General features: G+C 50.0%; 1 protein-coding gene across 1 annotated transcript; it reads right to left on the reverse strand.

Annotated features, from left to right (window-relative positions):
* Positions 1 to 1881: 1881 nt before the first annotated feature.
* On the reverse strand, positions 1882 to 27765 carry SPOCD1 (SPOC domain containing 1; the record flags this gene model as incomplete). Its single annotated transcript, XM_080657104.1, has 14 exons — positions 1882 to 2537; positions 3045 to 3231; positions 3497 to 3586; positions 4134 to 4254; positions 4611 to 4761; positions 4989 to 5298; positions 11197 to 11322; positions 12842 to 12958; positions 13066 to 13225; positions 14405 to 14480; positions 14744 to 14804; positions 15313 to 15489; positions 16292 to 16333; positions 26416 to 27765. 14 exons carry the CDS (start codon positions 27763 to 27765, stop codon positions 1882 to 1884), a joined length of 3624 nt encoding a protein of 1207 aa, XP_080513230.1.

Consider the following 27765-nt stretch of genomic DNA (forward strand, 5'->3'; position numbering starts at 1 on the left):
CTCCTACTCTGGCCTAGCAACGTGAGCCCCGCCCAGCGTTGCTTAGCAACATCTCACCGAGCCTAGCAACCGCCGGCCTCGCCCCCTAGCAACAGCTCGCCTAACGCACTGTCCGGGCCTCCTCTGCCAAAGAGAAAGGCGGACTAGCCGCGCAGCGGTCGCCAACCGGTGGTCCGCGGACCACTGGTGGTCGTGAGATTAGAAAGGTTGGCGACCGCTGGACTAGGGCCAAAAGGTGGGTGGATGTCAGGTTGACCAGCCCCCAGCCTCGAAGCAGGCCGCAAGACTCGGGGTCCGCCTACAGCCCTCTCCCCGCAGAGGTGAAAGCTGAACGGAAGCCCCAGCGCAGAGTACAGAGCTTGTTCTTCCCGGAGCGCCCTGGGAAGGCAGCGAACGCTCTGCACCTGGGGGAGGGGGTGCGCAGCCGTCTCCTGCTCCAACTCCTCCTTCTTCAACTGCGTTAGGAAAATGACCCAAATTGCCGGCTCGGAATAGAGCTGTAGGTTGCATAGTAATTGGTGTCATTTGCATATGGCACGGAAATTGTGGCGCTCACCAGCCGCTCGGGCCAGAAAAGTTCCCAAAGGAGCTTGGACCCGTCTGCAGGTTCACCTGTCCCTTCTCCCTGTCCCACCCCGCACCCCACCCCTGTCCCTGCTTCCAATCCCTTCGGCTAAAATCCCACACTTCGCCCCACCCCCAGCTCAGCCTCTAGCCCTGCCAGCCCCGACCTCCATCCCAAGGCCGAGGGCCCCCTCTGCTGACGTCCGCGGGTAGGGCAGCAGCAGAGCTCATGGGGCAGAGAAGAAACTCCCCCAAACAACCGATACCCCATCCTTCCAGCATGGTCCAGGACAAGGCTGGCACATAGGTAGATTTCGAGAAGGGGTGAGTAGGGGTACACCCTTCAGGCCCGGGGAGAAGGGTAGGGTCCTATCAGAAGTTCTCCAAGCCAGGTCCTGCTTCTCCGTGTGGCTTAGGCAGCCAAGGGCAGCTAGTTCACAGGTCAGTCCCCAGACTCAGTTTTCCCAAGGACACTCCACACTGATATGCTTTACAATTGTAGCTGCTGTTACATCACTCCAGGCCCCAGACAAAGCAGCACCATCCAGCCCTAACGCCAGCCTGAATGTCCACCTGCCAGGCCAAGACCCTTGGCTTTCTCCAGTCCCAATGTCCCGGAGTTGGCAAGAGATACAGAGAGGAGTCGTGCTTTATGGATCTCCCGACTTCCTCAACAGACACACACAGATACCCACACATATGCTCACAGCCAGATGCACACACAGAGACACATAGGGGCTATGGTGGTAGCCCCACCCCCACCCCAACTATCCAAAGGAAAAAACATTCTTGGTAACAGAAAATTTTTAAAACCATTGAAATCTCTAGGTGCCTGTGCCCCTTCAAAAGCCGAATTCTCTCTCTCCCCCTCCCTACTCCTGCCATCTCTCCCATTACCTGTTCTTCCCCCTAGTTCAGATTACTTGCAAAATGCTCCCAGAACCCACCATGGCGACAGCCGTGCCCTGGCACATAGTAATAGTTAAGGACCTCAGACAAGCAACTGGCAAAGTTGCCCCTCCATCCCAGCACTTTAGCTTTGCTACTACATCTGTGCACAAAAATCTCAGACACACCCACCCCAACCCACACCTGGCCAGGCCCAGGGTCTCTCCTGCCCAGCCAGCAGATGCATGCAGTCTCAACTTTGTCAAAATCTTTATTGAACCAAAAAATCAACACTAAACAGTTTGCAAAACATGAAAATCAAAAGGGGCAGGTGGGTTGAGCTGCCCCTCCCCTTCCTCTGCCCCCATATCTCCCTGGAACAGCTCAGGGTTCAGCACTGGGGAGGGAGTCAAAGCCCCTCTTCTAGGGTCAGGTCGCTCCAGGGAGAGGACACTCAGAGCCAGCTCCATCTGTTGGGCCCAAAGAGGAATCAGGGGCTGGGCCAGGGGGCTCTGGAGCTGCAGGAGGCCGGCAAAGGAGTCCAAGGATTCCACAGGCTGCAGGGGACTGGGGAAGGAGCTCCTGACCTGGGGGTCTCAGGGAGGCTTGGAGCTGGTGGCTCATAGTCACCAGGGATTCAAGATGCTGGAGTAGGGCTTGCTGGGGACAGGATGCCTTGTGGAGGTGCTGGCCCCGGCCAGCTGGTGTTGCTGAATAGGGATGCCAGGACTGGCACCAGCCTGGTCTTATGGGCCACTCCCCTCGCCCAGGACCCTGCCAGGTCTCAGGCTCTTCCCACAGTCTCCCCCTACCTCTAGAGGGCTTCTGCCAAGCACAGGTTCCCCTTGGAGCCAGGCTGCCTTTGCCCTGGCTCTGCTGCAGGGTACCCCCTGGGGGAGGGGAGCCCTTCAGGGCCACATCCAGCCTCCTGTCCTTCTGCTGGTAGCATCTCATCTCCACTTTTTTGTTGAAGGAGACCATCTTGCGAACCTTCTCCAACAAGGGGCTGGCTTCCGCTGTGTCTGGAAACCCTGCTGTGGGGAGCAGCACAGCCAGCAGCAGGCTTGGGTGAGTGACTTCCAGGCCTGGGGAGAGGCAGGGAGAGACCAAAGGCCTTGTAGGAGAGAGTGCACAGCCCTCCAGAAGCTGTATGCTGGCTGTGGCAGGAAGTCTGGAGGTTAGACCCCCAAGAACAGCTTTCCAGCAATGCGATGGGGGCCCAGGAGATGCTGGGAAAAGTAACTGGGAGGGTGGACCTGCCTTGGAAGATTTGTTCTCAACATGGGAAAGGGTTCACCTGGCTGAGGGTAGACATGGATGGTTTGACCCTACCTTAGTTTTCTCATCTGTGAAATGAAGACATAATAGTACCATTCTAGGGTTATTTTGAGGACGAAACGAATTAATTTAAGCTTTTAGAACACTGTCTGGCATGCAGTAAACAATATACAAGTATGAGCTACCGTCATTGTTATCACATTTTCCTGTCTCAGGAGTTCCCTCCTGAGAGGTGCCTGTCTCCACAGAGACATGGGTGACAGTGTCACCAAGCGAAGGGAGGCAGGGTCTGGTATGGGCATCGGTGTACTCACCTGGGCCTCCAAGAGGGCGCAGTCTGGTGGGCAGGGGCTGGAAGGCAGGCAGGGGCAGCAGGACCACCCTCACGTGTTCCACAGCTGCCAAGCCATGGCACTGCTTGTTGTTGAGGTAGGAGTAGAGCAGGTGGCAGTTCTGGGTGTCCCGAGCCCCCTGGGGGCACAGTCTGACCACACAGATGTCCTGTAGTTGCAGAAAGGACAGCAGCTTTAGGACCAGTCATACTTCACTCGTGCAAACACCCCTGCTGTGAGGAAGTGCATCCCCATTTTCCGGAGAAGGAAACAGAGGGACTTGCCCAGGGTCACACTGTAAGCCTGCAGTCACAGTGGAAACTCGACCCAACTATTGTACACCAGGTCTCCGCTCCAGAGGCAGAGAGAGAGGGAGCACAGGGCTGGGGGTACGGTGCTAGCAGGAGAGGTGATACCCAAGGGTGGGTGGTTACCTTGGCCTTGGCTGGGCAGATGCTGGCCAGAAGGTCCCAGGTGGTGTTGCGGGGGATGCAGCCTGCTGAGCGGATCACCTCGGGCAGCGTCTGGGGGCAGGTAGCATGGCCAGTCAGCCCCCAAGATTCCTAGCCACTTAGGGCAGACTCGACACCAGCCACCTGAAAGCCACAGCCTGTGACGAAGAGGATGAGCAACTAGTCTATCAGGACCCCAAGGGGCTGCCCAGGAGGCCCTAATTGCCCCTGGAGGCTTACATTCTGTCCTGGATAATCTCCTACAACTTCTCAGAAGGCCCTCACTCCCTCCTCTAACCTTCCACCTTCGTCCCACACTTCAGCTGATCATTAGTCACTTAACAATCACTTCTAAAATCTCCTCTGAGCCAGGGAAGCACAGACCCCTCTCCTGGGTCCTTCTTGCTTTATGCCTTGGGTTACAGGGAGTCCTTTACCCGTGTGTGTCTCTGCAGGAGTGGGGTGGGCATCTCATTTGTCCCCATGTCTAGCACAGGGCCAGGCATAGAGAGGGTCTTAGAATGAGTGAGTGAATGAATGAATGAATGAATGAGGGTGTGAGTAACTGACTGGGCTGGTCAGTGTGTGAGGGACACCCGGGTAAATAGGGCAGCAGTACCATGATGAGCTGACAGCCATGTCCTGAGACCAGCTGGGCCTTGACCCGGAACTGCTTGATGGAGAACATGGCCACAGCCCCCTCCCAGGGGGGCTTTGTGGGCCCCGCAGACATCTGCAGCCTGGAGGGAAGGACAGAGAGAGAGGGCCAGGGAGAACAGGTCATCAGGGCTTCCCCAGCATCTCCTTACTTTTCCAAGAAGGTCCCGTGTCCGCACTGTGGGTGTAGCACACTGGTCCGAGCATGGTGTTATGCAGGCGTGAACCAGTAGGTCGGGATGATTAGTTCTACCGCACAGATGGGGAAACTGAGACCCACAGAAGAGGTACGTTTTTTCCAAGGCCACACAGAAAGAGAAATCCATGCCTGTCTGCTGTCCCAGAAATCCATGCCTGTCTGCTGTCCCAGAAATCCATGCCTGTCTGCTGTCCCAGCGGGTGGCTTCCGCCACCTCCCTGCCCCCAGCCCCACACCTACCTGTCCTGGGGCTCCATGGGAGGTTTCTCCAAGATTCGGAGCATCTCTGGAGAGGACACAGGGACTGGGCTTGGGGTTCTCTGGATGACATTGTCCTCCACCCTCCTGTTGGCTTTGGAGAAGCCTGGTAGCTCACACGAGGGTTTCCCGTCTGCAAACAGCAGAGGCAGGAGCTGAAACAGAGGCAGGCAGCCAGGCTGAAGCCAGCCAGGGCTTTAGAGCCAGGGTGTGAAGCAGGTGATCTTTGAAGTGACCTGGGGCCCAGGCACTCCCACCCTGCCACCTTCTCCCCAGGCCACACATCCCTATTACTACTTAACCTCACCGTCCCAGCCTGCCCCCCGCCCCCCGCCTCTGTGCCCCTTCTGTGTCTCCCACAACCCTTGAAGACGTGGCAGCTGGAGTCTAAGAAGTGGTGCTCATGCAGCTCCGTGGGGTCCTGCTGCTCCGTGGGGTCCTGCTGCTGCTCCGTGGGGTCCTGCTGCTCCATGGGGTCCTGCTGCTCCGTGGGGTCCTGCTGCTCCGTGGGGTCCTGCTGCTGCTCCGCGGGGTCCTGCTGCTGCTCCGTGGGGTCCTGCTGCTGCTCCGTGGGGTCCTGCTGCTGCTCCGTGGGGTCCTGCTGCTCCGTGGGGTCCTCAGACATAGCAGGCAGGGCCAGTGGGCTGCAGTCTATGGACACCATGGGTCTCTGGGAGGCACAGGGAGAGGGGGTGGACTGGAAAGGCAGCTGGGGAAGTCAGGAGCCCTCCATGAGCGGAAAGCCTCAGGGATGTGGCTTTATTCTTCCAAGTAATGTGTTCTTTATTACAAAAGTACTGTGACTTGTTAAAGAAAATTAGAAAATTTTGAAAATTAAAAAAAAAAAATCACCCCTGTCCTATCACTTAGAGACAACTGTTGATACTCTGGGTATTCCTTTATAATTTTTTTTATATTCCCAGGTTTTAGGGATCTTTTACTAAAATAGCTAGGGTCAAATATTCAACCTACTCCTGGCCAGGTGGCTCAATTGGTTGGAGCGTTGTCCCACACACCAAAAAGGTAGCAGGTTTGATTCCTGGTCAGGGTGCATACCCAGGTTGCAAGTTCCATCCCTGATTGGGTGTGTATGAGAGGCAATCAATCTATGTTTTTCTCTCTCTCTCTCTCTCTCTCTCTCTCTCTCTCTCTCTCTCTCTCTCTCTCTCCCCCCCCCTCCTCCCTCCTTTTCTCCCTTCCCCTTCCCTCCCTCTCTCCCTCCCTCCATCTCTCTAAAATCAATTTAAAAACAACAACATATCCTCCGATGAGTATTAAAAATATACATATAGAGGGTGTCCCAAAAAGATGTGTACACACTGTGAATGATTATAAACTCAGTGTTTATTAATATACAGTTCACTTTCAAAAATTAAAAGAATCTACAGAAATTAATAAATTTGTTTTGTCATTGCCTGTTTTCAAATTGATGACTATTCTGGTCCAGGCACTGCTGATAAGGTGAAGCAATGGAATCGCAAACATCAAGAATCATTTTGTTCGGTATTTGTGCGCCCTCAATTCGTTGACTGTTGCCAGGTTTTGTACCGTAAACTTTTATCTTTTATGTATCCCCATTAAAAAACGTCTAGTGGTGCTTTAGGATAAATGTTCTTTGTTCAAAACTTAGTCTGGCTTCACCCATTATTTCAAATCAGTTAAACCTGAAAAGGAGTGAAAATTAAGTGAGTTATCAGCTGTTAAAGTGTGTATACATTTTGGGGGGGCACCTATATATAATCAGCCTTTAGAGCATACCTCTAAGATGCTGTGGGTTCCGTTCCATACCACCACAATAAAGCGAATATTGCAATAGTGTCACATGACTTTTCTGATTTCCCAGTGCATACATAAGTTGTGTTTACACTATTCTGTAGTCTATTAAGTGTTCAATAGCCTTATGTATATAAAAAAAAAAAAGTGTATCCCCTGGCTGGGTAGCTCAGTTGGTTAGAGCAGTGGTCGGTAAACTGTGGCTCGCGAGCCACATACAGCTCACGAGCCGTGGTTTGTCGCTCTGTTGACTAATGAGTTTGCCGACCACTGGGTTAGAGCATCATCTCAGTACACCAAGGTCGAGAGTTCAAACCCCAGTCAGGGCACATACAAGAATCAATCAATGAATGCATAAATAAGTAGAACAACAAATTGATGTTTCTCTCTCTCTCTCTCCCTTCCTCTCTCTCTCTAAAATCAATCAATAAATAAAAATTTAAAAAAGTGTACCTAGCCCTAGCTGGTTTGGCTCAGTGGATAGAGCATCAGCCTGCGGACTGAAGGGTCCCCGGGTTAGATTCTGGTCAAGGGCATATGCAATGGGTTGCAGGCTCGATCCCCAGTGGGGGGCGTGCAGGAGGCAGCCGATCAATGATTCTCTCTCAACATTGATGTTTCAATCTCTCTCTCCCTCTCTCTTCCTCTCTGAAATAAAAATATATTTTTAAAAAAAGTGTACCTACCTTAATTAAAAATATTTTATTGTGGTGAACACACAATACAGTATACAAGATGATGTATTATAGAATCATACACTTGAAACCTATATAATTTTATTACCAATGTCACCCCAATAAATTCAATAAAAATTTTTATTTCTAGAACAAAGTACGAAATATAGGAAGACAACATTTCACAAATCTTAGTGTCACCAAAATAAAATTAGGCTCCCCCAAATAAAAAAACAAAAACAACATCATTGTTTAAAAATCCTAACCATCGAAAAAAACCAAGATGGCGGCATAGGTAAACACCTAAACTGCTGCCTCGCACAACAATTTCAAAACTACAACTAAAAGACAGAACGGACACCATCCAGAACCACAGGAAAGCTGGCTGAGTGAAAATTCTACAACTAGAAGGAAAGAGAAAAACTCACAGAGAATTGGAGGTACGGCAAAGGGGCTTTTTGCGCGCAGAGAGGAAGGGCGGCTGAGAGCCTGGCTGACTTTCTCTGGCGGAAGGGGGAAGGAAGCCTCCGACCGCACTGAACCCCAGTTCTGACTGCACTGAACCCCAGTTCCGGGCAAACCCCTGGGGACCCACGCTCTTACGGGGGGAGTCTGGACTCTCGGGCGGAGACTCGAGCTGGGAAAGGCAGAAGTCTGAAGGCGCACGCGGGCCAGTGCGCACAAAGGCTGCGGAGGTTGCCACAGGCTTTCCCTAGTGGAAGGGAGTCAGAGGATCCTGACTGCACTGAGCCCCAGTTCTGACTGCAGTGAACCCCAGCATAGACACAGCTGATCCTTACAGCCAACTGGCCCGGAGGTCAATTCTTCCCAGTGATACCAACAACAATAAAGACTTAATTACAACAAGGCTGTACACACAGTCCACAAAGGGGTGCACCAAGAGTGTCCACCTCAGGTTAACTGGGGAAGCAGACCCACTGGGCCATATTGGAAACCTAGCACAAATATCTACCTTACCAACGCAGGGAATCAGTGAAAATGCGGGGTCAAAGAATCAGATCACAAACGAAAGAAATGGAGGAAAACAAACGACTGGATATAGAATTCAAAACCACGGTTATAAGACTTTTTAAGAATATCCTAGAAAAGGCCGATAAATATAACGAGACCCTCGAAGATATGAAAAAGGACCAACTAGAAATTAAACATACACTGACTGAAATAAAAAATATTATACAGAGACCCAGAAACAGAATAGAGAAACACAAGAATCAAGTCAAAGAATTGAAATACAAAGAAGCAAAAAACACTCAACCGAAAAAGCAAAAAGCAAAAAAAAAAATCCAAAAAGTTGAAGATAATGTAAGAAGACTCCGGGACAACTTCAAGCGTACCAACATCAGAATTATGGGGGTGCCAGAAGAAGAGAGAGAGCAAGATACTGAAAACCTATTTGAAGAAATAATGACCGAAAACTTCCCCCACCTGGTGAAAGAAATAGACTTACAAGTCCAGGAAGCACACAGAACCCCAAACAAAAGGAATCCAAAGAGGACCACACCAAGACACATCATAATTAAAATGCCAAGAGCAAAAGACAAAGAGAGAATATTAAAAGCAGCAAGAGAAAAACAGTTAATTACCTACAAGGGAGCACCCATACGACTGTCAGCTGACTTCTCAACAGAAACTATGCAGGCCAGACGGGAGTGGCAAGAAATTTTCAATGTGATGAATAGCAAGAACCTACAACCAAGATTACTCTACCCAGCAAAGCTATCATTCAGAATTGAAGGGCAGATAAAGAGCTTCACAGATAAGAAAAAGCTGAAGGAGTTCATCACCACCAAACCAGTATTATATGAAATGCTGAAAGGTATTCTTAAAGAAGAGGAAGAAGAAAAAAGTAAAGAGAAAAATTATGAACAACAAATACATATCTATCAACAAGCGAACCTAAAAATCAAGTGAATTAAAAACCTGAGGAACAGAATAATCTGGTGAATATAATAGAATCAGGGGCATAGAAAGGGAGTGGACTGACAATTCTCAGGGGGAAAGGAATGTGGGGGGTTCATGAAGAGAATGGACAAAAATCATACACCTATGGATGAGGACAGTGGGGGGAGGTAAGGGCAGAAGGTGGGGTGGGAAATGGGTGGAGGGGAGCTATGGGGGGAAAAAGGAGAAATAATTGTAATAATCTGAATAAAGATTTATAAAAAAAAAAAAAAAATCCTAACCATCATCTGAACCTGTTGAAAACTGGTGCCAATAGACTTACTTGACGTAGGGTGGCCACAAACCTTCAATTTGTAAATAAATAAATAAATAAATAAATAAATAAATAAATAAATAAATAAATAAAATATGGCAGTATCTGCAAAGCGCAATAAAACAAGGTCTGCCTATATCCTCGTCTTGTCCCCGAATGACAGCAGCAGCATTTGCCACGTCCCATAGTCCCTGTAGATATTACACGGATGAGGTGCGTGGCAGTGTCCGCATCACCTCGGTGGCCAGATGACTGGGTCAGTCCCAGGTTTTCGCTATTACAAATGGTACTGAGGACATCCTTGTGCGAGAAAATATTTGCCTAAACTTTCAACTATTTCCTTAGGACAAGTTCTCATAAGCTGATGACGAAATCAGGGAGAATGAACCTTTTTAAGACTCTTGATGCCCATGGCCAAATCACCTTCCTTCGTCATAATAGAAACAGCTTTAAACACAAACTAAACATTGTTTTAGGAAGAGTCAAGAAGATGTTTAACTTTGCCTGGCCAGCATGGCTCAGTGGTTGAATGTGGACCTGTGAACCAGGAGGTCACGGTTCAATTCCCAGTTGGGGCACTTGCCGAGGTTGTGGGCTCCATCCCCAGTGTAGGGTGGGCAGGAGGCAGCCGATCAATGATTCTTTCTCATCATTGATCCGCTTCCTCCTCCTCTCTCTCTCTTCCCCTTCATCTCTGAAATCAATAAAAATATATTTTAAAAAATTATTTTAAAAAAGATTTTTAACCTCTACTTTTGCCCTAAAAACCATTTCCAGAGTAGTGCCAAGGTTCAGGTTCTGGAGTCAGACAGCCTGGCTTCAAATCTCATCTCCCTGCTGCCAACTAGGTGACCTGGGCAAATGGCTTCAGGTTCCTCATCCGGGAGTACATTTCAGCAAGGAGTAAAGATTGTTGTGTATTATTTTCCCTCCCCTACTCTGCCACCCCCTACTCTTCCCTTCTCTCTCCTCTCCAGGTCTTCCTAACTCCTCCCCTACACTCACATTCAATCTATTCAGGGAATACAGATTGGTTTTGGTTGGAGAGCAGCCACATCCCTGCGGGCTCCTCTCTGCACAGCAGCAGCTCTGGTTGTTGGCCTGGATGTTGATTGGGAGAAGCAGGGACTTTGTTTGTCATGCTCACTGCCATTTCCCCAGTGAATGTGACTCCAGGGACCTTCCCTGCCCTCCCCATCCTGGACACACGGCTGATTAGACTGGCGCGAACATCTGACCCACAGACACCCAACAAAAGCCGGAGCCACCTCTGAGAGTGACTGAAGGGAGCCACAGGGGAGTTCTGACAGCTGCAGGAGGCTGAGCTGGCTGGCTCATTGACTGGGATGGAGGGCTGCTGAGCCACCGTGTCAGGCCATGTGCAAGACGGAAGGGCTAAGCAGGAGGAAGGAGCAGGATGGAGAGGAGGACGAGGCAGATCCCAGCGATAAGAGGATACTCTGCACTGACTGCCTTGCGATCTGGGTGACTCCCTGCCTGAAGCACCCCTAATTCCTTCTGCCGAATAGAGCAGGTCTCTGCTCCTTACATGCACAAAGACACTGCCTCAAACAGTGTGGCCCTCTGCTTCCCAACCAGGTATCTGGGGGGAACTGCTGGGACAGGACCACTCACATGGAGTCCCTAAGGGTTAGGTCAAAAGGAGAGGGACCAGCACTGAGGAGGAGCTGCCAGGCCCTGGGTCGGGGGCTGTCTGGCCCCATGCTCACCTGGACTCTGCGTGGTAGATCATTACCCAGCTTGACAATGAAGACTGTGGGCCTCACAGTGGTCAGGTGATTTGCCCAAGGCCACACAGCTGGTGAGGTAAGGAGTGGGATCCCGGGCACAGGCCCTGCCCAGCACCAGGTCAGGTTCCGCTTACCACCAGATCCTCCAGGGTCAGCATCTGGTCCGTATCCCGCAGGATCTCGACTTCCCCCTTGTGGGTCAGTTTGGAGGTCGGAAGGATGCACAGCTCCTTCTGTTGCTGCTCAATGATCTCCAGGCCCTGGGGGGTGGAGCAGCCCTAGCTCAGCCGGATTCAGGGTCTCTGGCCACCAAGAACCCAAACGCTCACTGTTCTCCCTCAAGGCCCCTCTCCTGTGGTCCTTTCCACGCCAGCCTCTTCCCTCCCCACACTTCTGCGTTTGCCATTCCCCTCACCTGGAAAGCCCTCCACCCCAGCCCTACCTCTCCATATGCCACTCATCCACCCTCCAGCACAAGCCCTGCTCCTCCAGGACGCCTTGAACTTCGCCTGCACCAGCACAGTCAGTGCTGCTCCTGAGTGCACCCCACCGTCTGTCCTGGGAGGCGTGCAGGCTCTGGAGTGCCAGCTGGGCCATTAATATAAGAGACCCACAAGGTAGTGGCCTTGGGCAAGCGCTTTACTGCTCTAAGCATCATTTTTCCTCTTCTCCAGGGATTAAACTAAGAGCATTATATTCAACAGCATACGTAGAGTGCTTAGCCAGAGCCTGGTTCACAGTAAAGGCTAGTTGTGACTCTTATTATTGATCAATGCCTTCCTATCTGAAGTGTTTCCTGAAAGCCTGTCCCTCCCTTTTTAACCACCCCTGGAGGGCCGAGGCCCTGTCCTCTCTGGCAGTGCTGGCTTCGTGGGCGAGGCTCTGGGGCAGCTGCGCAGGCTCTGTGCTTAGACGGGCCCCATGCTTAATGCCGGTGTCATCTTGAAATTCTTAATCATCGTTGAACAAAGGGCCCTGACTTTTCATTCAGCACTGGCCCCACCGATGATGCACCTGGTCCCGCTCCCTGATCCCCACAGGGCCTGGACAGAAGTTCAATCTATAGTGGACAGATTCTCCTAGTGGATTCTAGTTATTAATTCTAATCAGTGTCTACCAGAACGGGAGCCTTAGCACCCACCCCATCCCATGGCCCCACTCCCTAGATCCGTCCCTCCCTCTCTCACTGGGCCACAAAAACCGCTACGCAAATCCCCAAAGCCAGCTGTGCCCACACCTTCCCTGCGCCTGAACAGGTCCCAGGGAGGGGAGACCATGGACACAGGGCATATGGGGATATAACTGTGAAGTGTGGGGGTAGGGAGGTCTCTCACCCAGTCTGGGGCACCAGGAGGCAGGAATGGGAACAGGGGCACCCGAGGGGTCTATTCCCCATGGATGGCAGATGTCAATCATAAACTCTAGAGTCTGGACCATCATCCCCAGCCACCCCCACCCCCCCAACCCAGCTTCACAGGAAAACAAGTGGAAGGCAACACCTCTCGGGGGTGTCACTCCTCTACCATCTCTCCATCTCTAATCCCTCTCGTCTCTGCCGCTTTTCCTCATTTCGTTGGTGGAGTCTCTCTGACTCTCCCTATCTGCCTCCTCTCTCTTTTCATTTCCTCGTTTCTATGTTTCTCTCTGTCTTGTGTTCCTCGTGTCTCACCACCTTCCTCCTCCCTCTGCTCTGTCTCTCTCTTCCTGCTCCATACTCGGATCACCCCTCCACACCGCCACCCATCCTGTCACCTATCCTGACCTGACCCCAAACCTCACCCTTTTCTCCTCCTGGTCCCGCCAGCGGGCCAGCTCTTGGGGGGCCAGCTGGATTGAGTTCATCCGCACCAGGCCGTGGGGGGTGACGTCTCCATGAACCACTTTGAGAAACAGGTCCTGCAGGGCAGGGGCAGGGGCTGCACCACACCGCTCAGAGCCTCCACCTCAGAGGCCAGGGCTCTGTGCCGCGGAGGGGGCCTGGCCCAGCCCACAGTCCCGCTCACGGGGTTCCTAGGGTCACGCAGGTTGAACAGCAGGCTGCGGTACTTGGTCTTGTAGCGGCAGTTGGTGGCTTGTGTCAGGTCGAAGAGGGCTGCCTCGATGCCCGCAGCGATGCCCTCCACCACGTCCTCACTCAGCGCCACGTCTGGGAGCTCCCGGAGGCTGTGGGGGACAGGCCCTGAGTGTGAGGCTGTCCAGGCGCTCGGCTGGCGGGGAGAGAGACGGTGGGAGGCAGGGTCCGGGCCAACTGTGTTTTGACTCTGGGCATTTTCCTACGTTTATTCTCAGCCCAACTCTCGGAGGAATAAGTGTTATCACTCTCCATTTACAGAAGGGGTAACTGAGGCTCAGGGAAGTTAAGTGGCTTGCCCAGGGCCACATGCTTAGTGGCAAACAAAATCTGACTGCTCGGCTCACGCTCTAGGCCTGGCCGCTGGAACTGAGGAAAGTGTAAGGGGAGACAGCCTAGGGGCGGGTAAGGCATCAGCCAAGGCAGAGGACAGAGCCCTGGCCTTGGGTGAAACCTTAGGTCTGCCATTGGTTTGCTGGGTGGCTTTTTATTTTTTATTTATTTTTATTTATTTTATTGCTATCAGAGCGGAAGGGAGAGGGAGAGAGAATCATTGATTGCCTGCCTCCTGCACGCCCCCTGCTGGGGATGGAGCCCACAACCCTTGACCGGAATTGAACCCGGGACCCTTATGGTAAGTCCACAGGCCTACACTCTGTCCACTGAGCCAAACCGGCAAGGGCTGCTGGGTGGCTTTTGCAAAGTCCCGCCTTCCCTGGGCCGTGGTCTCCCCATTGGGAAGTGAGCGCTCTGGGCGCAGATCTCTGAGATCCCACCACAGTCTCATTGTATCTGAAAACATCTGCTGTGGGCGACACCCACGAGGACCTGAGCAGACCTGGCGCCACAGGGGCTTCATGGGGAAGCGCAGCCTTGAAGCCAGAGAGACCCAGGGTCAAGTTCACCTCTCTTCTCACTCTGTGTGTGGGCAGTGACCTCACGGCTACAGAAGGGGTTGTCATACACACAAAAGCCCTTGGAAGGCGGGTGGGAAACATCCTGCCCCCCGGCCGTACAGGCCTGCGAAATCATTTGGTCCGGCCCTGCCAAGGCATTAGCGGTGAGTTAATTAAATGTCTGACCAAATAGAGCTGGCTAATGTTTTTTACAGCAGGCTAATTTTTAAGTATAACTTTGTATGGCCCACGAATGATGTTATAAATACCCAAATGGCCCTTGGAGAAAGGTTCCCCACCCCTGCCTCAGAACATGGCATGGCCCGGGGAGGTGGCAGCCATCAGGGGTCAGGGACGTGGGGAGCAAGGCCTTACCGACTCCACAGCACCTTCCGCATGACACGGACCACAGTGTGCCGTACCCTAATGTCCTTCTGGAGCTGAAGCTGAGCTGTGGAGAAAAAGGGTCAGGGGTGCCCAGGGGATGCTCAGGGGCAAGGGGAGGAAGTGACTCTGTGCTGAGGGGCTTAGGCAGGCCAAGGAGGGGTCCGAGTCTCAGGGACCGCGTCCCCCTCGCCCCCATGTGTCTGAGAGCGAAGCCCAGGCAGCCGTCAGCCCCTACCTCTTTGGGGAAGGACCACAGCTGATTGGGGGGTGAGGGGAGAAAAGACACATCCTGTCTTCCAGGGCTGCTGGGCACAGGCGGCCCCTCACCTGAGTCCTCTTCCCAGTCCTGGTCCTCAGGCTCCTCCTCTTCAGACTCCCCTGGACTGGACTGTGGGGGAGGGGGAGGAACTGAGGCCACGTTGCTGGGCCCAGCCCCGTGGCCCCACAGGGACACAGCTCCCCCCAGCCACACCCCCTTTCCCACATTCTCCCTGACCCGTGTTCCAGCGAAGGAGGCCGTGTGACAGGGGCAGCCGCACTCACCCCTGGCCACTGGGCACGGGCCTCCTGAACAGGAAGCCCCTCCTGCAGGAGAAAGAGCATGTGGAGGAGAAGTGGGGTCCCAGATGGCGGAAGGGGTCAGCGACGCCACCAGAGCCCCACTCTGTCCCTCCTGAGGGAGGCAACCGGGGTGGCCAGGAGCCAAGAGCGCACAGACCCCCGGCGCGGGCCAGGTGGCGGCCTAACCCTCTGGCGACTGCTTGCTGTGTCTCTCTGGGCTGCAGTGGCCACTCTGAGCATCAGTGTGAGGGTGTCTCTCTCAACAGGATTAAGAGACATCGCCTAAGGAAAGAGCCACACTTAATTTATAAGAATAAAAAGCACGTGTTCTGTACCTGGCACCAAGTGGGGCCGTGGGCCTGGCGCCTTATCTTCCTTCTGGGCCTCTGGGCAGGTGAGGCTGCGCTGACCTCCATCATGTTCTCCAGGGCCTCCAGCTTCGGAGGCTGCGACCTCCCTGCCTGCCCGGGACTGATGGCCCCCAGGAGGTGGATCACTGCCCCGGAATCCAGCTGCAGGGGGAGAAGAGCCCTTCAAAACGGAGCCTTGCGGGCTGCGCTCACCTCACTTGTGCTTCTGTCGCTCCCCCCACTGCACTCTAAGCTCCATGAGGACAGAGAACACTGTATCCCCAAGGCCTGCTAAAGGCCTGGCACACAGTAGGGTTCAATAATGGCTTGCTAACTGTCTGGCCTGTGTCACAGGAGAGGAGCCTGTCTCCTTTCCGACCTCTCTCTCATCTTCCCTGCTCACTCCCAGACACATTCAGAGTTAACTGGACCCTTCCCACCCTCCTGATTCTACACACATCTCATCGGGGGAACTGGAGGTCAGAGCGGGGTTCTGGTCTTCCAATGAGCTAAGCATCTGTCCTGCTCTCCTGGTCGCTGTGGTTGCCAGGAAGCTCAGTGTGCGCTTGGAGCCTTACAGTTACACCTTTCCAAGATTGGGGAGGGGGAGGAGTTGTGGTAACAAGATTTCCCTTCCTCCTTCCCCTTTTCTTGTTTGCTTTAGGCTTTTATCCCGCTTTGAGTATGTTTTGATCATTTGCTTTATTGCAAAGTATGGAGAATTGTTTTGAAAGCAAATGGGTCTGAAAAGTAATCCTTGAATAAATGGCCATGAATGGTCAGGTTCCAAGGTCTGGGGGAAGGTGGAAGTCTGAGACTCAGCATCACAGGGAGTGGGAGCACGCAGGGGCTCTGGCGGGGGGCAGGCCAGGGGGCTGGGGTTGCCGCTAGTGTGGAGGAGCCCCCATCCCGCCACACCTGGGGGAGGGAGCAAGAAGGGATGTAATAAAAAGTAAAGACCTACATAGCACACACGCTTCACCCCGTGGGGCATTTTCATTTCCTCCTTGAAGAGAAAGAGGATGAGAGATTAGAAAGCAGAGGATCTAGGGACCCACAGAGGTGAAACATTTTTTTTTTTTTTTTTACTGAAACACAAGTTCAGAACAATACAGTCAGTGTTCACTGCATTGGTATTTATAACCAAAAAAAAATTCTGAGTACGATCTAATGTGCATCAAAGAGGAATGGTTAAGCCCTGACCGGTGGACTCAGTGGTTAGAGCATCAGCCCGTGCACCTGAGGGTCTCGGGTTTGATTCCTGGTCAAGGGCACATACCTGGGTTTTGGGTTCATTCCCCAATCCTGGTCGGACATGTACAGGAGGCAACCAATCAATGTGTCTCTTTCACAGCGACGTTTCTCTTTCTTTCTCTCTCTCTCTCTCTCCCTCCCTCCCTTCCTTTCTCTCTCCCCTCCCCCATCCCTTCTATTCTCTCTAGAAATCAATTTAAAAAAATCCTCAGGTGAGGATTTAAAAGAATAATAAATTTTAAAAGGGGGATGGGTAATAAAAAGTGGCATGTCATACTATGGAGTCTATGTGGCCATTAAAAAGGGTGAGTCATATCCTTAGCTGATTTGGCTCAGTGGATAGAGCATTGGCCTGCAGACTGAAGGGTCCCAGGTTCAATTCCAGTCAAGGGCACATGCCTGGGTTGCAGGTTCAATCCCCAGTTGGGTGCAGGAGGCAGCCAATCAATGATTCTCTCATCACTGATGTTTCTATCTCTCTCTTCCTCTCTGAAATCAATAAATATATCCTATCTAATAAAGATGGAGTATGCAAATTGACCATAACTCTGCAACAAAGATGGCAGCACCCACAGCCAATAAGGAGGGAATATGCAAATTGACGTGACAAGGCAAGAGATGGAAGGCAGCTCCAGGCCGGAGCGAAGGCGGTGCCGGCAGCCAGAGAAAGGAAGGCCTATTCTTGCACGAATCTTTGTGCATTGGGCCTCTAGTATATATATATTTTAAAAAGGTGAGTCATAATATAAACTACTATTCATCAGGTGCTTAGAAGGTAACTGGCCCTGGAGGAAGCACATCACATGTAATCTTACGAAGGTCTCAGAACAACACTATGAGGTATGTACTATTTCTATCCGCATTTTACAGATTAGGAAACTGAGGCTCAGGGAGGATCTGAAAAGTCCCATAGCTCCTAAGCAGCAGAGCTAGGATCAGAACCTAGTTCTGTCTGACTCAAAGCTCAGGCACTAAACTGCTGAGTTATGCAGCAGCACTGACTGATACGGAAAGATGTCATGCTGTACTATTAGGAGAATAAGAATAGCTGACAGAATAGTATCTGTTGCATAAGCCCATTTATGTAAATACATAGTTATAGTTGCATAATAGAGGTTATCTCTAGGGAATGAAATTGCAGGGGGAGGTTTGCTTTCCACATATAGGCACTTGGGTATTTATGTTACTCAAAATGAGCACGTATTTCTTTTATAATCAGAAACATATATATATATTTTTTTTTACTGAAACACAAGTTCAGAACAATGTGTGTCGTGTGCTACCATTGCACTAAAAAGACAGAAAAAGACTTTTTAAATTTGTATTTGCTTGACTCTGCATAAAATATCGCCGGAAGTATCCACCAGAACCTAATAAAAACGAGGCTGCCAATAGGAAAGGGACTGGGAGCTGGGAAGGAAACTTTTCACTTTTTTTTAAATCATGGGAATGAATCAGCCTTTTAAAAAAATAAACTGAGAAAGGGGGTGGGGGAGAAAACGGGACATCTGGGAAGGAAAACAGGAAAGATATTAAGGACAGCCCTTCACAATTTAAAACCTTTTGGCTGGCCCCGTCTCAGGGTCCGCACTGCAGCAATGGGAGGCTCCAAACAACGCAGCAATCAGACCAGCAAAGACTTTACATGCTGGATTTGTCAGACCAAAATGCAAAATCCATATATATGACATGTTTAACAAAATAAAAGGAGTCAAACATAACCAAAAAAAAAAAAAAAAAAAAGGCAAAAGGCAAAAGAAATATATTTTTTAAATGATCAAGCATGCCGTGACTGGTGTGGCTCAGTTGGTTGGAGTGTCATCCCGTACACTGAAAGGTTGTAGGTTCAATTCCCGGTCAGGGCACATACCTAGGTTACGAGTTCAAACACCAGTCAGGGTGTGTACAGGAAGCAAACTATGCTTCTCTCTCCCTTCCTCTCTCTCTAAGACTGATAAATATATCCTTGGGTGAGGAATTTAAAAATGATCAAGCAGACTTAGTTGGGCATCAAACACAAATTTTGAGAATGAAAAATATGATAACAATTAAAATGAAAAACTCAATATATAGGATTAATAGCATATTAGACACAACAGAAATAAGTTAGTGACCTAGAAGATAGATTTAACAAGTTACTGAGACTATTCACAGCACAAAGACTGTGAGACACCATCAAAGAGACACTAGGGATAGAGTGAAAATGACTAATTAACCTGAAGTCCCAGAAGGAGAGAGGAGAGAGAATGGGGCAGAGGTAATATTTGAAGATATATGGCTAAGCATTTTCCTGAAGTGATCAAAGACAACAATTCACAGATTCAAAAAGCTCAGTGAATTTCAAACAGGGTAAGTAAAAGTAAATCCACACCTAGACAAATCATAATGAAACTGTTCAACACCAATGATAAGGAGATCCCAAAAGCATCAAGAGAAAAAAATAACAGCTAACACTGAACTACCACTGACAATGCACTCTAACTGATCGGCATGCTTTACGCGTTAGGTCAGTCAATCCTCGCCACACCCTGTGAGCTAGTCCTGGTACCATTACTGTCCCCATTTTTCAGAAGAGGAAACTGAAGCACAGAGTGGTTGGTTAGTCAGCTAGCCCACTCTCGCACAGCTGGTAAACCAAAGAGCTAGGATTGAAATCCAGGCAGTCTGACTCCAGAGGCCACACCTTGAACCACTACTCCATCATGCCTCTCACCAGAAGACCTTTTACTTACAACAGAAAGACAATTAGATTAACAGCTGACTTCTCAATAGTAATGTGGAAGGCAAAACACAGCAGAATGATATTTTCAATGAGCTTAAAGAAAATAACTATCAGTTGTGGACTCAGACAAAATCTTTTCTGAGAATGAGGATAATAATAAAAACACCGTAGAGAAAAGCGAGTTATTGTTTTTCTTGATAATTTAATTTTTTTTTTCAATAACCAAAATGTTAAAGGATGAACTTGAGGCAGAAGAAATGAAAAATGATCCCAGGTAGAAACGCTGAGATGCAAGGAGGAATCTTGAGCAAAGAAAATTATAAATATGTTGTTAAATCTAAGCCAACATTGACTTATGATACTATAATAACATTGTGTAATTTGTGGGATTAAAAAATAACTTAAGACCAACTCGCTGGATAACAATAGCACATAAATTGGGAAGGTTCGTCGTAGCCGCTTTGGCTCAGTCGATAGAGCGTTCGTCTGCGGACCAAAGGGTCCCAGGTTTGATTCCAGTCAAGGACATGGACCTTGGTTGCAGGCTCCTCCCTGACCCAGGCCCTGGTCAGGGCATGTCCAGAGGTAACTAATCGATGTGTTTCTCTCACATCAATATTTCTCTCTGTCTTTCCCTCTCTCTTCCACTCTCTCTGAAAATCAATGGAAAAACATCTTCGAGTGAGGATTAAAAAAAAAAATTGGGAAGGTTCATGCTTGGAATTAAAGCATCCCAGATCCTTATATCATTTCAGAAGAAGATAAAGATGTAACTACCTTTATACTTTGGTGAGGTATTCATGTTAAAATTTCTAAAATAGCCACCAAAAGAATATAAACAGGGCATAGAAAACTTCCAATCTACTAAAGAGACAGAAAAAGAATAAGAAAAAACATCAATCTAAAAGGAGGCAATAAAGGGGGAAAAGTATAGAAAATGCAGGATATATGTAAAACATAAAATAAGACAGTAGGATTAGATTCAAATAAATCAGTAATTACAACAAATGTAGATGGACAAATACTTCAGATAAATAAAAATAATTATCAAACCTTTAACAAAGAAAGTCCAATTATAAAATGTTCATAAGACCCATTTCTAAAATATAGCAACGTAAAAGATTGAGATGAAAAAATGGAATAATATGTGAACAGGCAATTACCAACCAAAATACAGGTTTGTAGCTATATTAATATCAGATAAAACAGGCAAAAAATAACTAGAATTGCTCTGGCTGGTTCAGTTGGTTGGAGAATTGTGCTGTATACCAAAAGGTTGCAGGTTCAATTCCAGGTCAGGGCACATATCTAGGTTTCAGGTTTGATCTCCAGTTGGGGAGGCAACTGATCAATGGATGTTTCTCTCTCTCTCTCTCTCTCTCTCTCTCTCTCTCTCTCTCTTTCCCCCCCCCCCCCCTTCTTCTCTCTAAACATATCCTTGGGAGAGGATTAAAAAATAAATAACAGAAGCAAAGACCGTACTACATAAGGCTCCAACCTGCCTCCTGCCTCTAGACCTTTGCACATGCTTAGTCCACCCTTCCTACTTTGTCTACCTGCTGAACACCTGCTTCCTTTGCCCAGGCCCAGCTCAGACAGCCCCTCCTCTGCCCTACGCTACCTTAAACACCCCCCCACCCCCCAGGGAAGACTCAATTGCCCTCTAGGTATCTAGGGTCTGCTGGACTTCAGTCTGTCTCTTGACTCTCTGGTGACCTATCTCCCACTTCCCGCTTGTTGCAGAAATTATAATAAAGCCCCATGCAAATCCAAACTCCTTAGCCAGGCCTTTGGCAGCCTGGCTGAGAGCACGGACTCTGGAGTCTTACAGGCCTGGATTTAAATGCCGGCCGCGCCGCTCACTTGCTGTGTGACCCTGAGTGGGCCACATACCTTCTCTGAATCCCAGATTCCTTATTTGGCAAAGCAGGGGTATTAACACTGACTTCTGCTGCTGTGGTGAGGGCTCAGTATGTGATGATGATATATGTGAACCTCCTTATATACAATAAGAACTCAAAACAAGGAGCTATTTATTCTTAGGCTGTCCATCTGTGGGAAAGACACAGTCCTCCCTCACACGCCTTCTGACACTTTGCATCTATGCAGGACCCCTGAGGCTGGGAACCTGGGTGGGGCCTGAGCAGCTCTGTGCCTCCCTGGCTGGGATGGGCAGAGCCAGAAACTCTGGCAGAGCTGCCCTCCCCACATCCTCTGCCTTCCACAGAGCAGCTCCAGACCTCCCTGGCCACTGCGGGCTCAGGACAGAAGAAAATGGCATCTCCACCCGCCTCCCCACTCCTCCAAGAGTCTCTACTTCAAGCCAGAGGAATTCAACATGACCGACCTCACACCCCAGATTCCCAGCAGTTCTGGGTCCCAGCTGACTCCCCCATTTTGTAGAGGAAGAAACTAAGATTCAGACGAGAGACATCTCTCATCCGAAGTAAGAAACAGAGCCTGACCTTGAACCCATCTGTCTGCCCTGGCACAAGCCAGGCTGCCTCCGGGAGAAGGTGCCAGGGCCCAAAGAGGGGCTCCAGACCAGCCGGGCACTATGCCCACGCCCCACTCAGCCCTGTCCTCAACCACCTGCCCGTCCCTGTCATGCCCAGCCTCCATTCTCCTGCAGCTGCCACCAGTTGCCATGGCAACGGGTTATTTGGGAAGCTGTGGGATGCTGGGCTGGGCTACAGAGTCAAGGATGGGGCCTGGAGGCGAGAGCAGCCATGGGCTGCTTCCAGTCAAAGCTGGCGGGCACCTGGCTCTGCCACCAAGTTCAATCTAGCCCCTCAAAAAGCTGGGGGCCCAGGAATCCCCATGCTGGGCACCTGACCCAAATAACTAATGTGAAATGGGGAAGAGCCAGATGCGCAGCGATGTTCACCCCAGCATGACTCAGGGCAGGACAAAATTGTATGTCAACAGCAGGTAATGTTTTTGACTATTGTCCTCGCACCAGGCACCTTGCTAAATGCCAAGCACACGTCATCTCATGCTCCTCACCTCCACCCTCGGAAATTAGTCCCAGAAGGTGAAGTCGATTGCCTGGGTCACTCAGATAGTGGCAAAGCCAGGACCCAATGCCTGTCTGGTGGCCTCCAGGCCTCATGCTCTGAACCACACTCCAGAGGTAGGAAATGAGAAAAGGAAGTCCCGGCCCATCCTCTAGTCCTAGCTGGGCCTGTGACAAGTATGTCTGTAGCTGCTACGATGCAGGCTCAGGGATTCGCCAAACAATAGGTACCAACTTGGAAAAATCTTCAAATGCCACAGCCAGCGCGTGAAAAGTAAACAAGTACAAGTCCTGGAACAATGAGGCGTAGGATGAGCCTACTTACAGATAGGAAGGCACAATGTGTAGGTGTTCACATATGTATAGACGTTCGTAGAAAGCAGACAGGAAAGACAGTTAACAGTGGTTATCTCCACTCAAGGCAAGGGGCCTGGAGGCGTTCAAAGGGATTTCCTCGTTCTGTGCTAACAATTAATTGTGGGGGGAAAGTTAAATACCAAAAATCAACTTATAAAAAATTTGGCACACATGATCCCATTTCTAGGCAAAGAAAAGATATATATGCATAGGAAAAAGATGGGGGGAAAGGACATATACCAAAATGTCACCAGGAGATAGAAAACTAAGATGGCAGCATAGGTAAACACCTAAACTGCTGCCTCGCAAAACAATTTCAAAACTACAACTAAAAGACAAAACGGACATCATCCAGAACCACAGGAAGGCTGGCTGAGTGGAATTTCTACAACTAGAAGGAAAGAGGAAAGTACACTGAGACTCAGAGGAGCTGCAGGAGGCAGAGGTACTGAGACGTGTGCAGAGAGGACTAGCAACTGAGTGCGCGGCTGGCTTTCTCAAGCGGGAGGGAGACAAAAGCTCCCAACTGCGCTGAACTCCAGTTCCAGGTGAGACTCTGGGGACCCAGACTCATACGGGGTGAAACTGGACTGTCAGGAAAGAGAAAAGCACACTGAGACTCAGAGGAACTACGGAAGGCAGAGGTACCAAGGCGCACGTGCAGAGAGGGCGGGCAACTGAGTACGCAGCTGGCTTTCTCAAGTGGGAGGGAGACAAAAGCTCCCAACTGCACTGAACTCTAGTTCTGGGTGAGACTCTGGGGACCCAGACTCATTCGGGGAGAAACTGGACAGTCTTGCAGTGGGCGAAACTGGAGGGCGGCTTTCTCTCAGAGGTGCTTGCAGCGATTACCACAGGACACTGAGACACAGGGGCCTATTAGGGCAGGGCGGACAGGAAACCAATGCTGTCTGCTCAGCCCTGAGACGCCACCCCATCCAAGCTGAGCACAGAGGCTTTTGCAAGTCTTGCCTCATAAGGGTGTCTCCAGCACAGAAGTTCTCCCAGCGTAGACAAAGCTGATCCTCACAGCCCATTAGCCTGGAGGTCAATTCCTCCCAGTGATACCAACAACAATCAAGGCTTAAATACAACAAGACTGTGCATACAGCCCACAAAGGGGTGCACCAAGAGTGTCCACCTCAGGTAACTGGGAAGGCTGAGCCACTGGGCCCTATAGGACACCTAGTACACAAAGCTACTCTGTCAACTCAGGGAAGCAGCCAAAATGCGGAGACAAAGAAACAGATCACAAATGAAAGAAATGGAGGAAAGCAAACTACTGGATGTAGAGTTCAAAACCATGGTTATAAGGTTTTTCAATAATTTTCTAGAAAAGGCTGATAAATTTAGCGAGACCCTCAAGGATATGAAAAAGGACCAACTAGAAATTAAGCATACACTGACTGAAATAAAAAATATTATATAGAGATCTAACAGCAGACTAGAGGATCGCAAGAATCAAGTCAAAGATTTGATATACAAAGAAGCAAAAAATACTCAACCGAAAAAGCAAAAAGAAAAAAAGAATCTAAAAATATGAAGATAGTGTAAGGAGCCTCTGGGACAACTTCAAGCGTACCAACATCCGAATTATGGGGGTACCAGAAGAAGAGAGAGAGCAAGATACTGAAAACTTATTTGGAGAAATAATGACTGAAAACTTCCCTGACCTGGTGAAAGAAATAGACTTACAAGTCCAGGAAGTGCACAGAACCACAAACAAAAGGAATCCAAAGAGGACCACAACAAGACACATCATAATTAAAATGCCAAGAGCAAAAGACAAAGAGAGAATATTAAAAGTAGAAAGAGAAAAACAGTTAGTTACCTACAAGGGAGCACCCATATGATTGTCAGCTGATTTCTCAACAGAAACTATGCAGGTCAGACGGGAGTGGCAAGAAATATTCAAAGTGATGAATAGCAAGAACCTACAACCAAGATTACTCTACCCAGCAAAGCTATCATTCAGAACTGAAGGGCAGATAAAGAGCTTCACAGATAAGAAAAAGCTAAAGGAGTTCATCACCACCAAACCAGTATTATATGAAATGCTGAAAGGTATTCTTTAAGAAGAGGAAGAAGAAGAAAAAGATAAAGATAAAAATTATGAACAACAAATACATATCTATCAACAAGTGAATCTAAAAATCAAGTGAATAAAAAAAATCTGATGAACAGAATAAACTGGTGAATATAATAGAATCAGGGGCATAGAAAGGGAGTGGACTGACAATTCTCGGGGGGGAAGGAATGTGGGGGGTGCGGGAAGAGACTGGACAAAAATCATACACCTATGGATGAGGACAGTCGGGGGGGGGGGCGGTAAGGACAGAGGATGGGGTGGGAACCGGGTGGAGGGGAGCTATGGGGGGAAAAAGAGGAACAATTGTAATAATCTGAACAATAAAGATTTATTAAATTTTTTAAAAATGTCACCAGGAGATAGCCCTGAATGTTGACATTATGGGGATTTTTATTTTTTCTTTATTTTCTATGATAAACACACATTCGTGTGTTGTTTTTTTATTATTAAAAACTATTATTTTTGAGTGATGCTTACAAAGACAATTAACCGCATTCTAATGTAATGACAGCGCCAGGTGGGAGTAAGTCACACAGGCAGCTCACCGCTTCCTATGCCAGTGCTACTAATTTGCAGTTTGGCCTTGAACTAGTCATTTCACCTTGCTGAGCCTCAGTATCCACATCAGTAAAATGGGTTTATATCAATGGCATCTACTTCATAGGGTGGTTAGGAAAATTGAAGGTAAAGTGCTTAGAACAGCGCTTAGCACACAGTAGGCAGGCCAGGTACTATTACTGGTCGTAACGGTAGTAATTTTGCCCGGTAGCACTCCTCCCAGCAGGGAAGATGCACGAGCAGGCCGTGCCGCAAGCTCTCAGGACAGACTGCCTATGTTTTTATCCTGGCTCCGTCATTTACCAGATGTGGGACCTGGGACCTGTTAGCTTACCTCTCCGGGCTTGGTGTGAAAATTCAATCAAAAGCACACGATACATATTCAACAAGTGGGATAAAAATCAACCATGGGAGAAGCATACACCAAAAACAGGTAGTGCCATCTCCTGCCTTCGTATAAACATGTTCGCTATGATTATTAATAAAACGGCGATCATTAGAAGTAAAAGAACAATCCAGGGAACATGGATAGGCACTGACTCCCTCGCTGTGTGTGAGCGTGGAGAAGTTTGTGAACTTCCCTGAGCCTCCGTTTCCCCATCTGGAAACACGGAGCCAGTGCCCACTTTATACGGCAATTGCTGACACCAAAGCAAAAGCCAATTTGACATAAATTAGGTAATTTACCTTGTGCCATCTGCTGTGCTAGGCACATTATTTTATACCATCATCTCATTTAGTCCTCGGAGAAACCCATTAAATTGGAATTAGTATTTCCTTTTTACAGATGAAGACACAGAGAGATTAAAAAATATTCCAACGTCACTCAGCTAGGAGGTGGGCAGAGGTAAAATCTGAACCCAGGACTTACCAACTCCAAAAGATACCGACCATTGACAAGATGTCAGCAAATGTGGTTTACTTTTAGTCTCCTGACTTGGTGGGCCTTAGTTTAGTCAGGTGCAAAATGGGCATGCTGGACAAAGGTCATTAAGAGTCCATCCAGCTTAGCTCTATTAAATTCCAACACCAAGCATGGCATTGACAGACTGGCCTGGTCCTTCCTATCCCAACCGCTCAGGCTCAACTTACCAGTTTGGGGAAGCCTCGTGGGCGGGATGCTGCTGGCGGGTCCTGGCTGAAGTTGTCGGAGCTTCTGTCTGTGCCCTGGTCCTCGGCAGGGGGCACTGGGCCCCTCCCCAGCTTAGCACACTTGAATCTTCTCTGCCCCATGAATGAACCTGAGCGAGCCTTGCTGGCTGCAGACTCTGGGGAGTCGGCAGGGGTGTCAGTGAGAGCAGGGAGTCCTTGCCCGGGCCTCCCCATGGACACTGGCCAACCCTTGACCTCCAGCTCCTCCTGGCTGGGTGAGGCAGCAGGGCCATCCTCACCGCCAGCCCCCACGACGACCTGCTCAGCTGCCTGCTGCTCTGTGGACGCCTTCCCAGACACCCCCAGGCACAGTGCGGGGCTCTGGGGAGGATCCTGGGCAGCTGGCCTGAGGGACAGCCCTCCATTGGGCAGTGGGAACTCGACAGGGTCGTAGGGGCTGCCTGGTTGGGCCCCATCCTCCACGTCGGGCAAATATCGGAACTTAGTCCCTGAGGCACATCCCACACAACTTCCATCTGAATCTCTTGGCCCAGACCCAGTGTCCTTGGGAGGAAGAGGACTGCAGAGGCCTCCCAAGGACTCCAAGTCAGCTCCTTGTGGGGGGTCTCCCACCCACTGGGGGTTGTCCCCACCAGGGCTCTGGCCAACCCCCTCCCCATCCTCTGAGCAGGTCTCACACTTCCTGCTTTTCTTTCTCGCCCCAACAGGGGCTGAGCCTATTGATGGTGCCAGTTCCCGTTTGGGGGGTTCCTCTTTACTGAGGGCAGGGCTTCTCCCATCACACCCTGGAGAACTCCCACCTTCTCCAACCTCTCTGGGCCTGGGGCAGCTCGCCTTCTCCACCTCCGCTGGCCTCTCCCTGCCAACCAGAGCTCTCTCTGGGAGACCCACAGACGTGCTACAAAGATTGCTGGCCCAATCTTCCTCTGAGATGCTGTGTAGAGAAATCTGGAGCCTCTTAGAGGCCGGAGGCCTTCCCTGAGCAGGCACTGTGGCCAGCTGGGTGTGGAGCCTGGGACCAGGCACCGAGTCCTGGCTTTGTCCCGCAACTGGCAGCTCCAGGACTACCAAGTCGGCCTTGGCCTTCACGCTGGCCCTAGGAGCACCCTCAGCCGGGGAGCTGGCACCTCGATGGGCCTCCTCCCTGAGCGCCCTCTTCCTTCTGCCAGCTGAAACCTGGGCCCCAGAGCTCGCCCCCCGCAGGTGTGGTGCCAGGCCTGCCACGGAGCTAGCTTCCTCCAAGTCCTTCTGGAAAAGCCCACAGCTGCGGCGGGGACTGAGAACAGGCCCCTTTGTGCCGGAGCCCTTGGCAGCCCCTTCCTGAGACAT

Source organism: Plecotus auritus, assembly GCF_963455305.1.
Source record: "Plecotus auritus genome assembly, chromosome: 2".
In the NCBI taxonomy this organism is placed as follows: Eukaryota; Metazoa; Chordata; class Mammalia; order Chiroptera; family Vespertilionidae; genus Plecotus; species Plecotus auritus.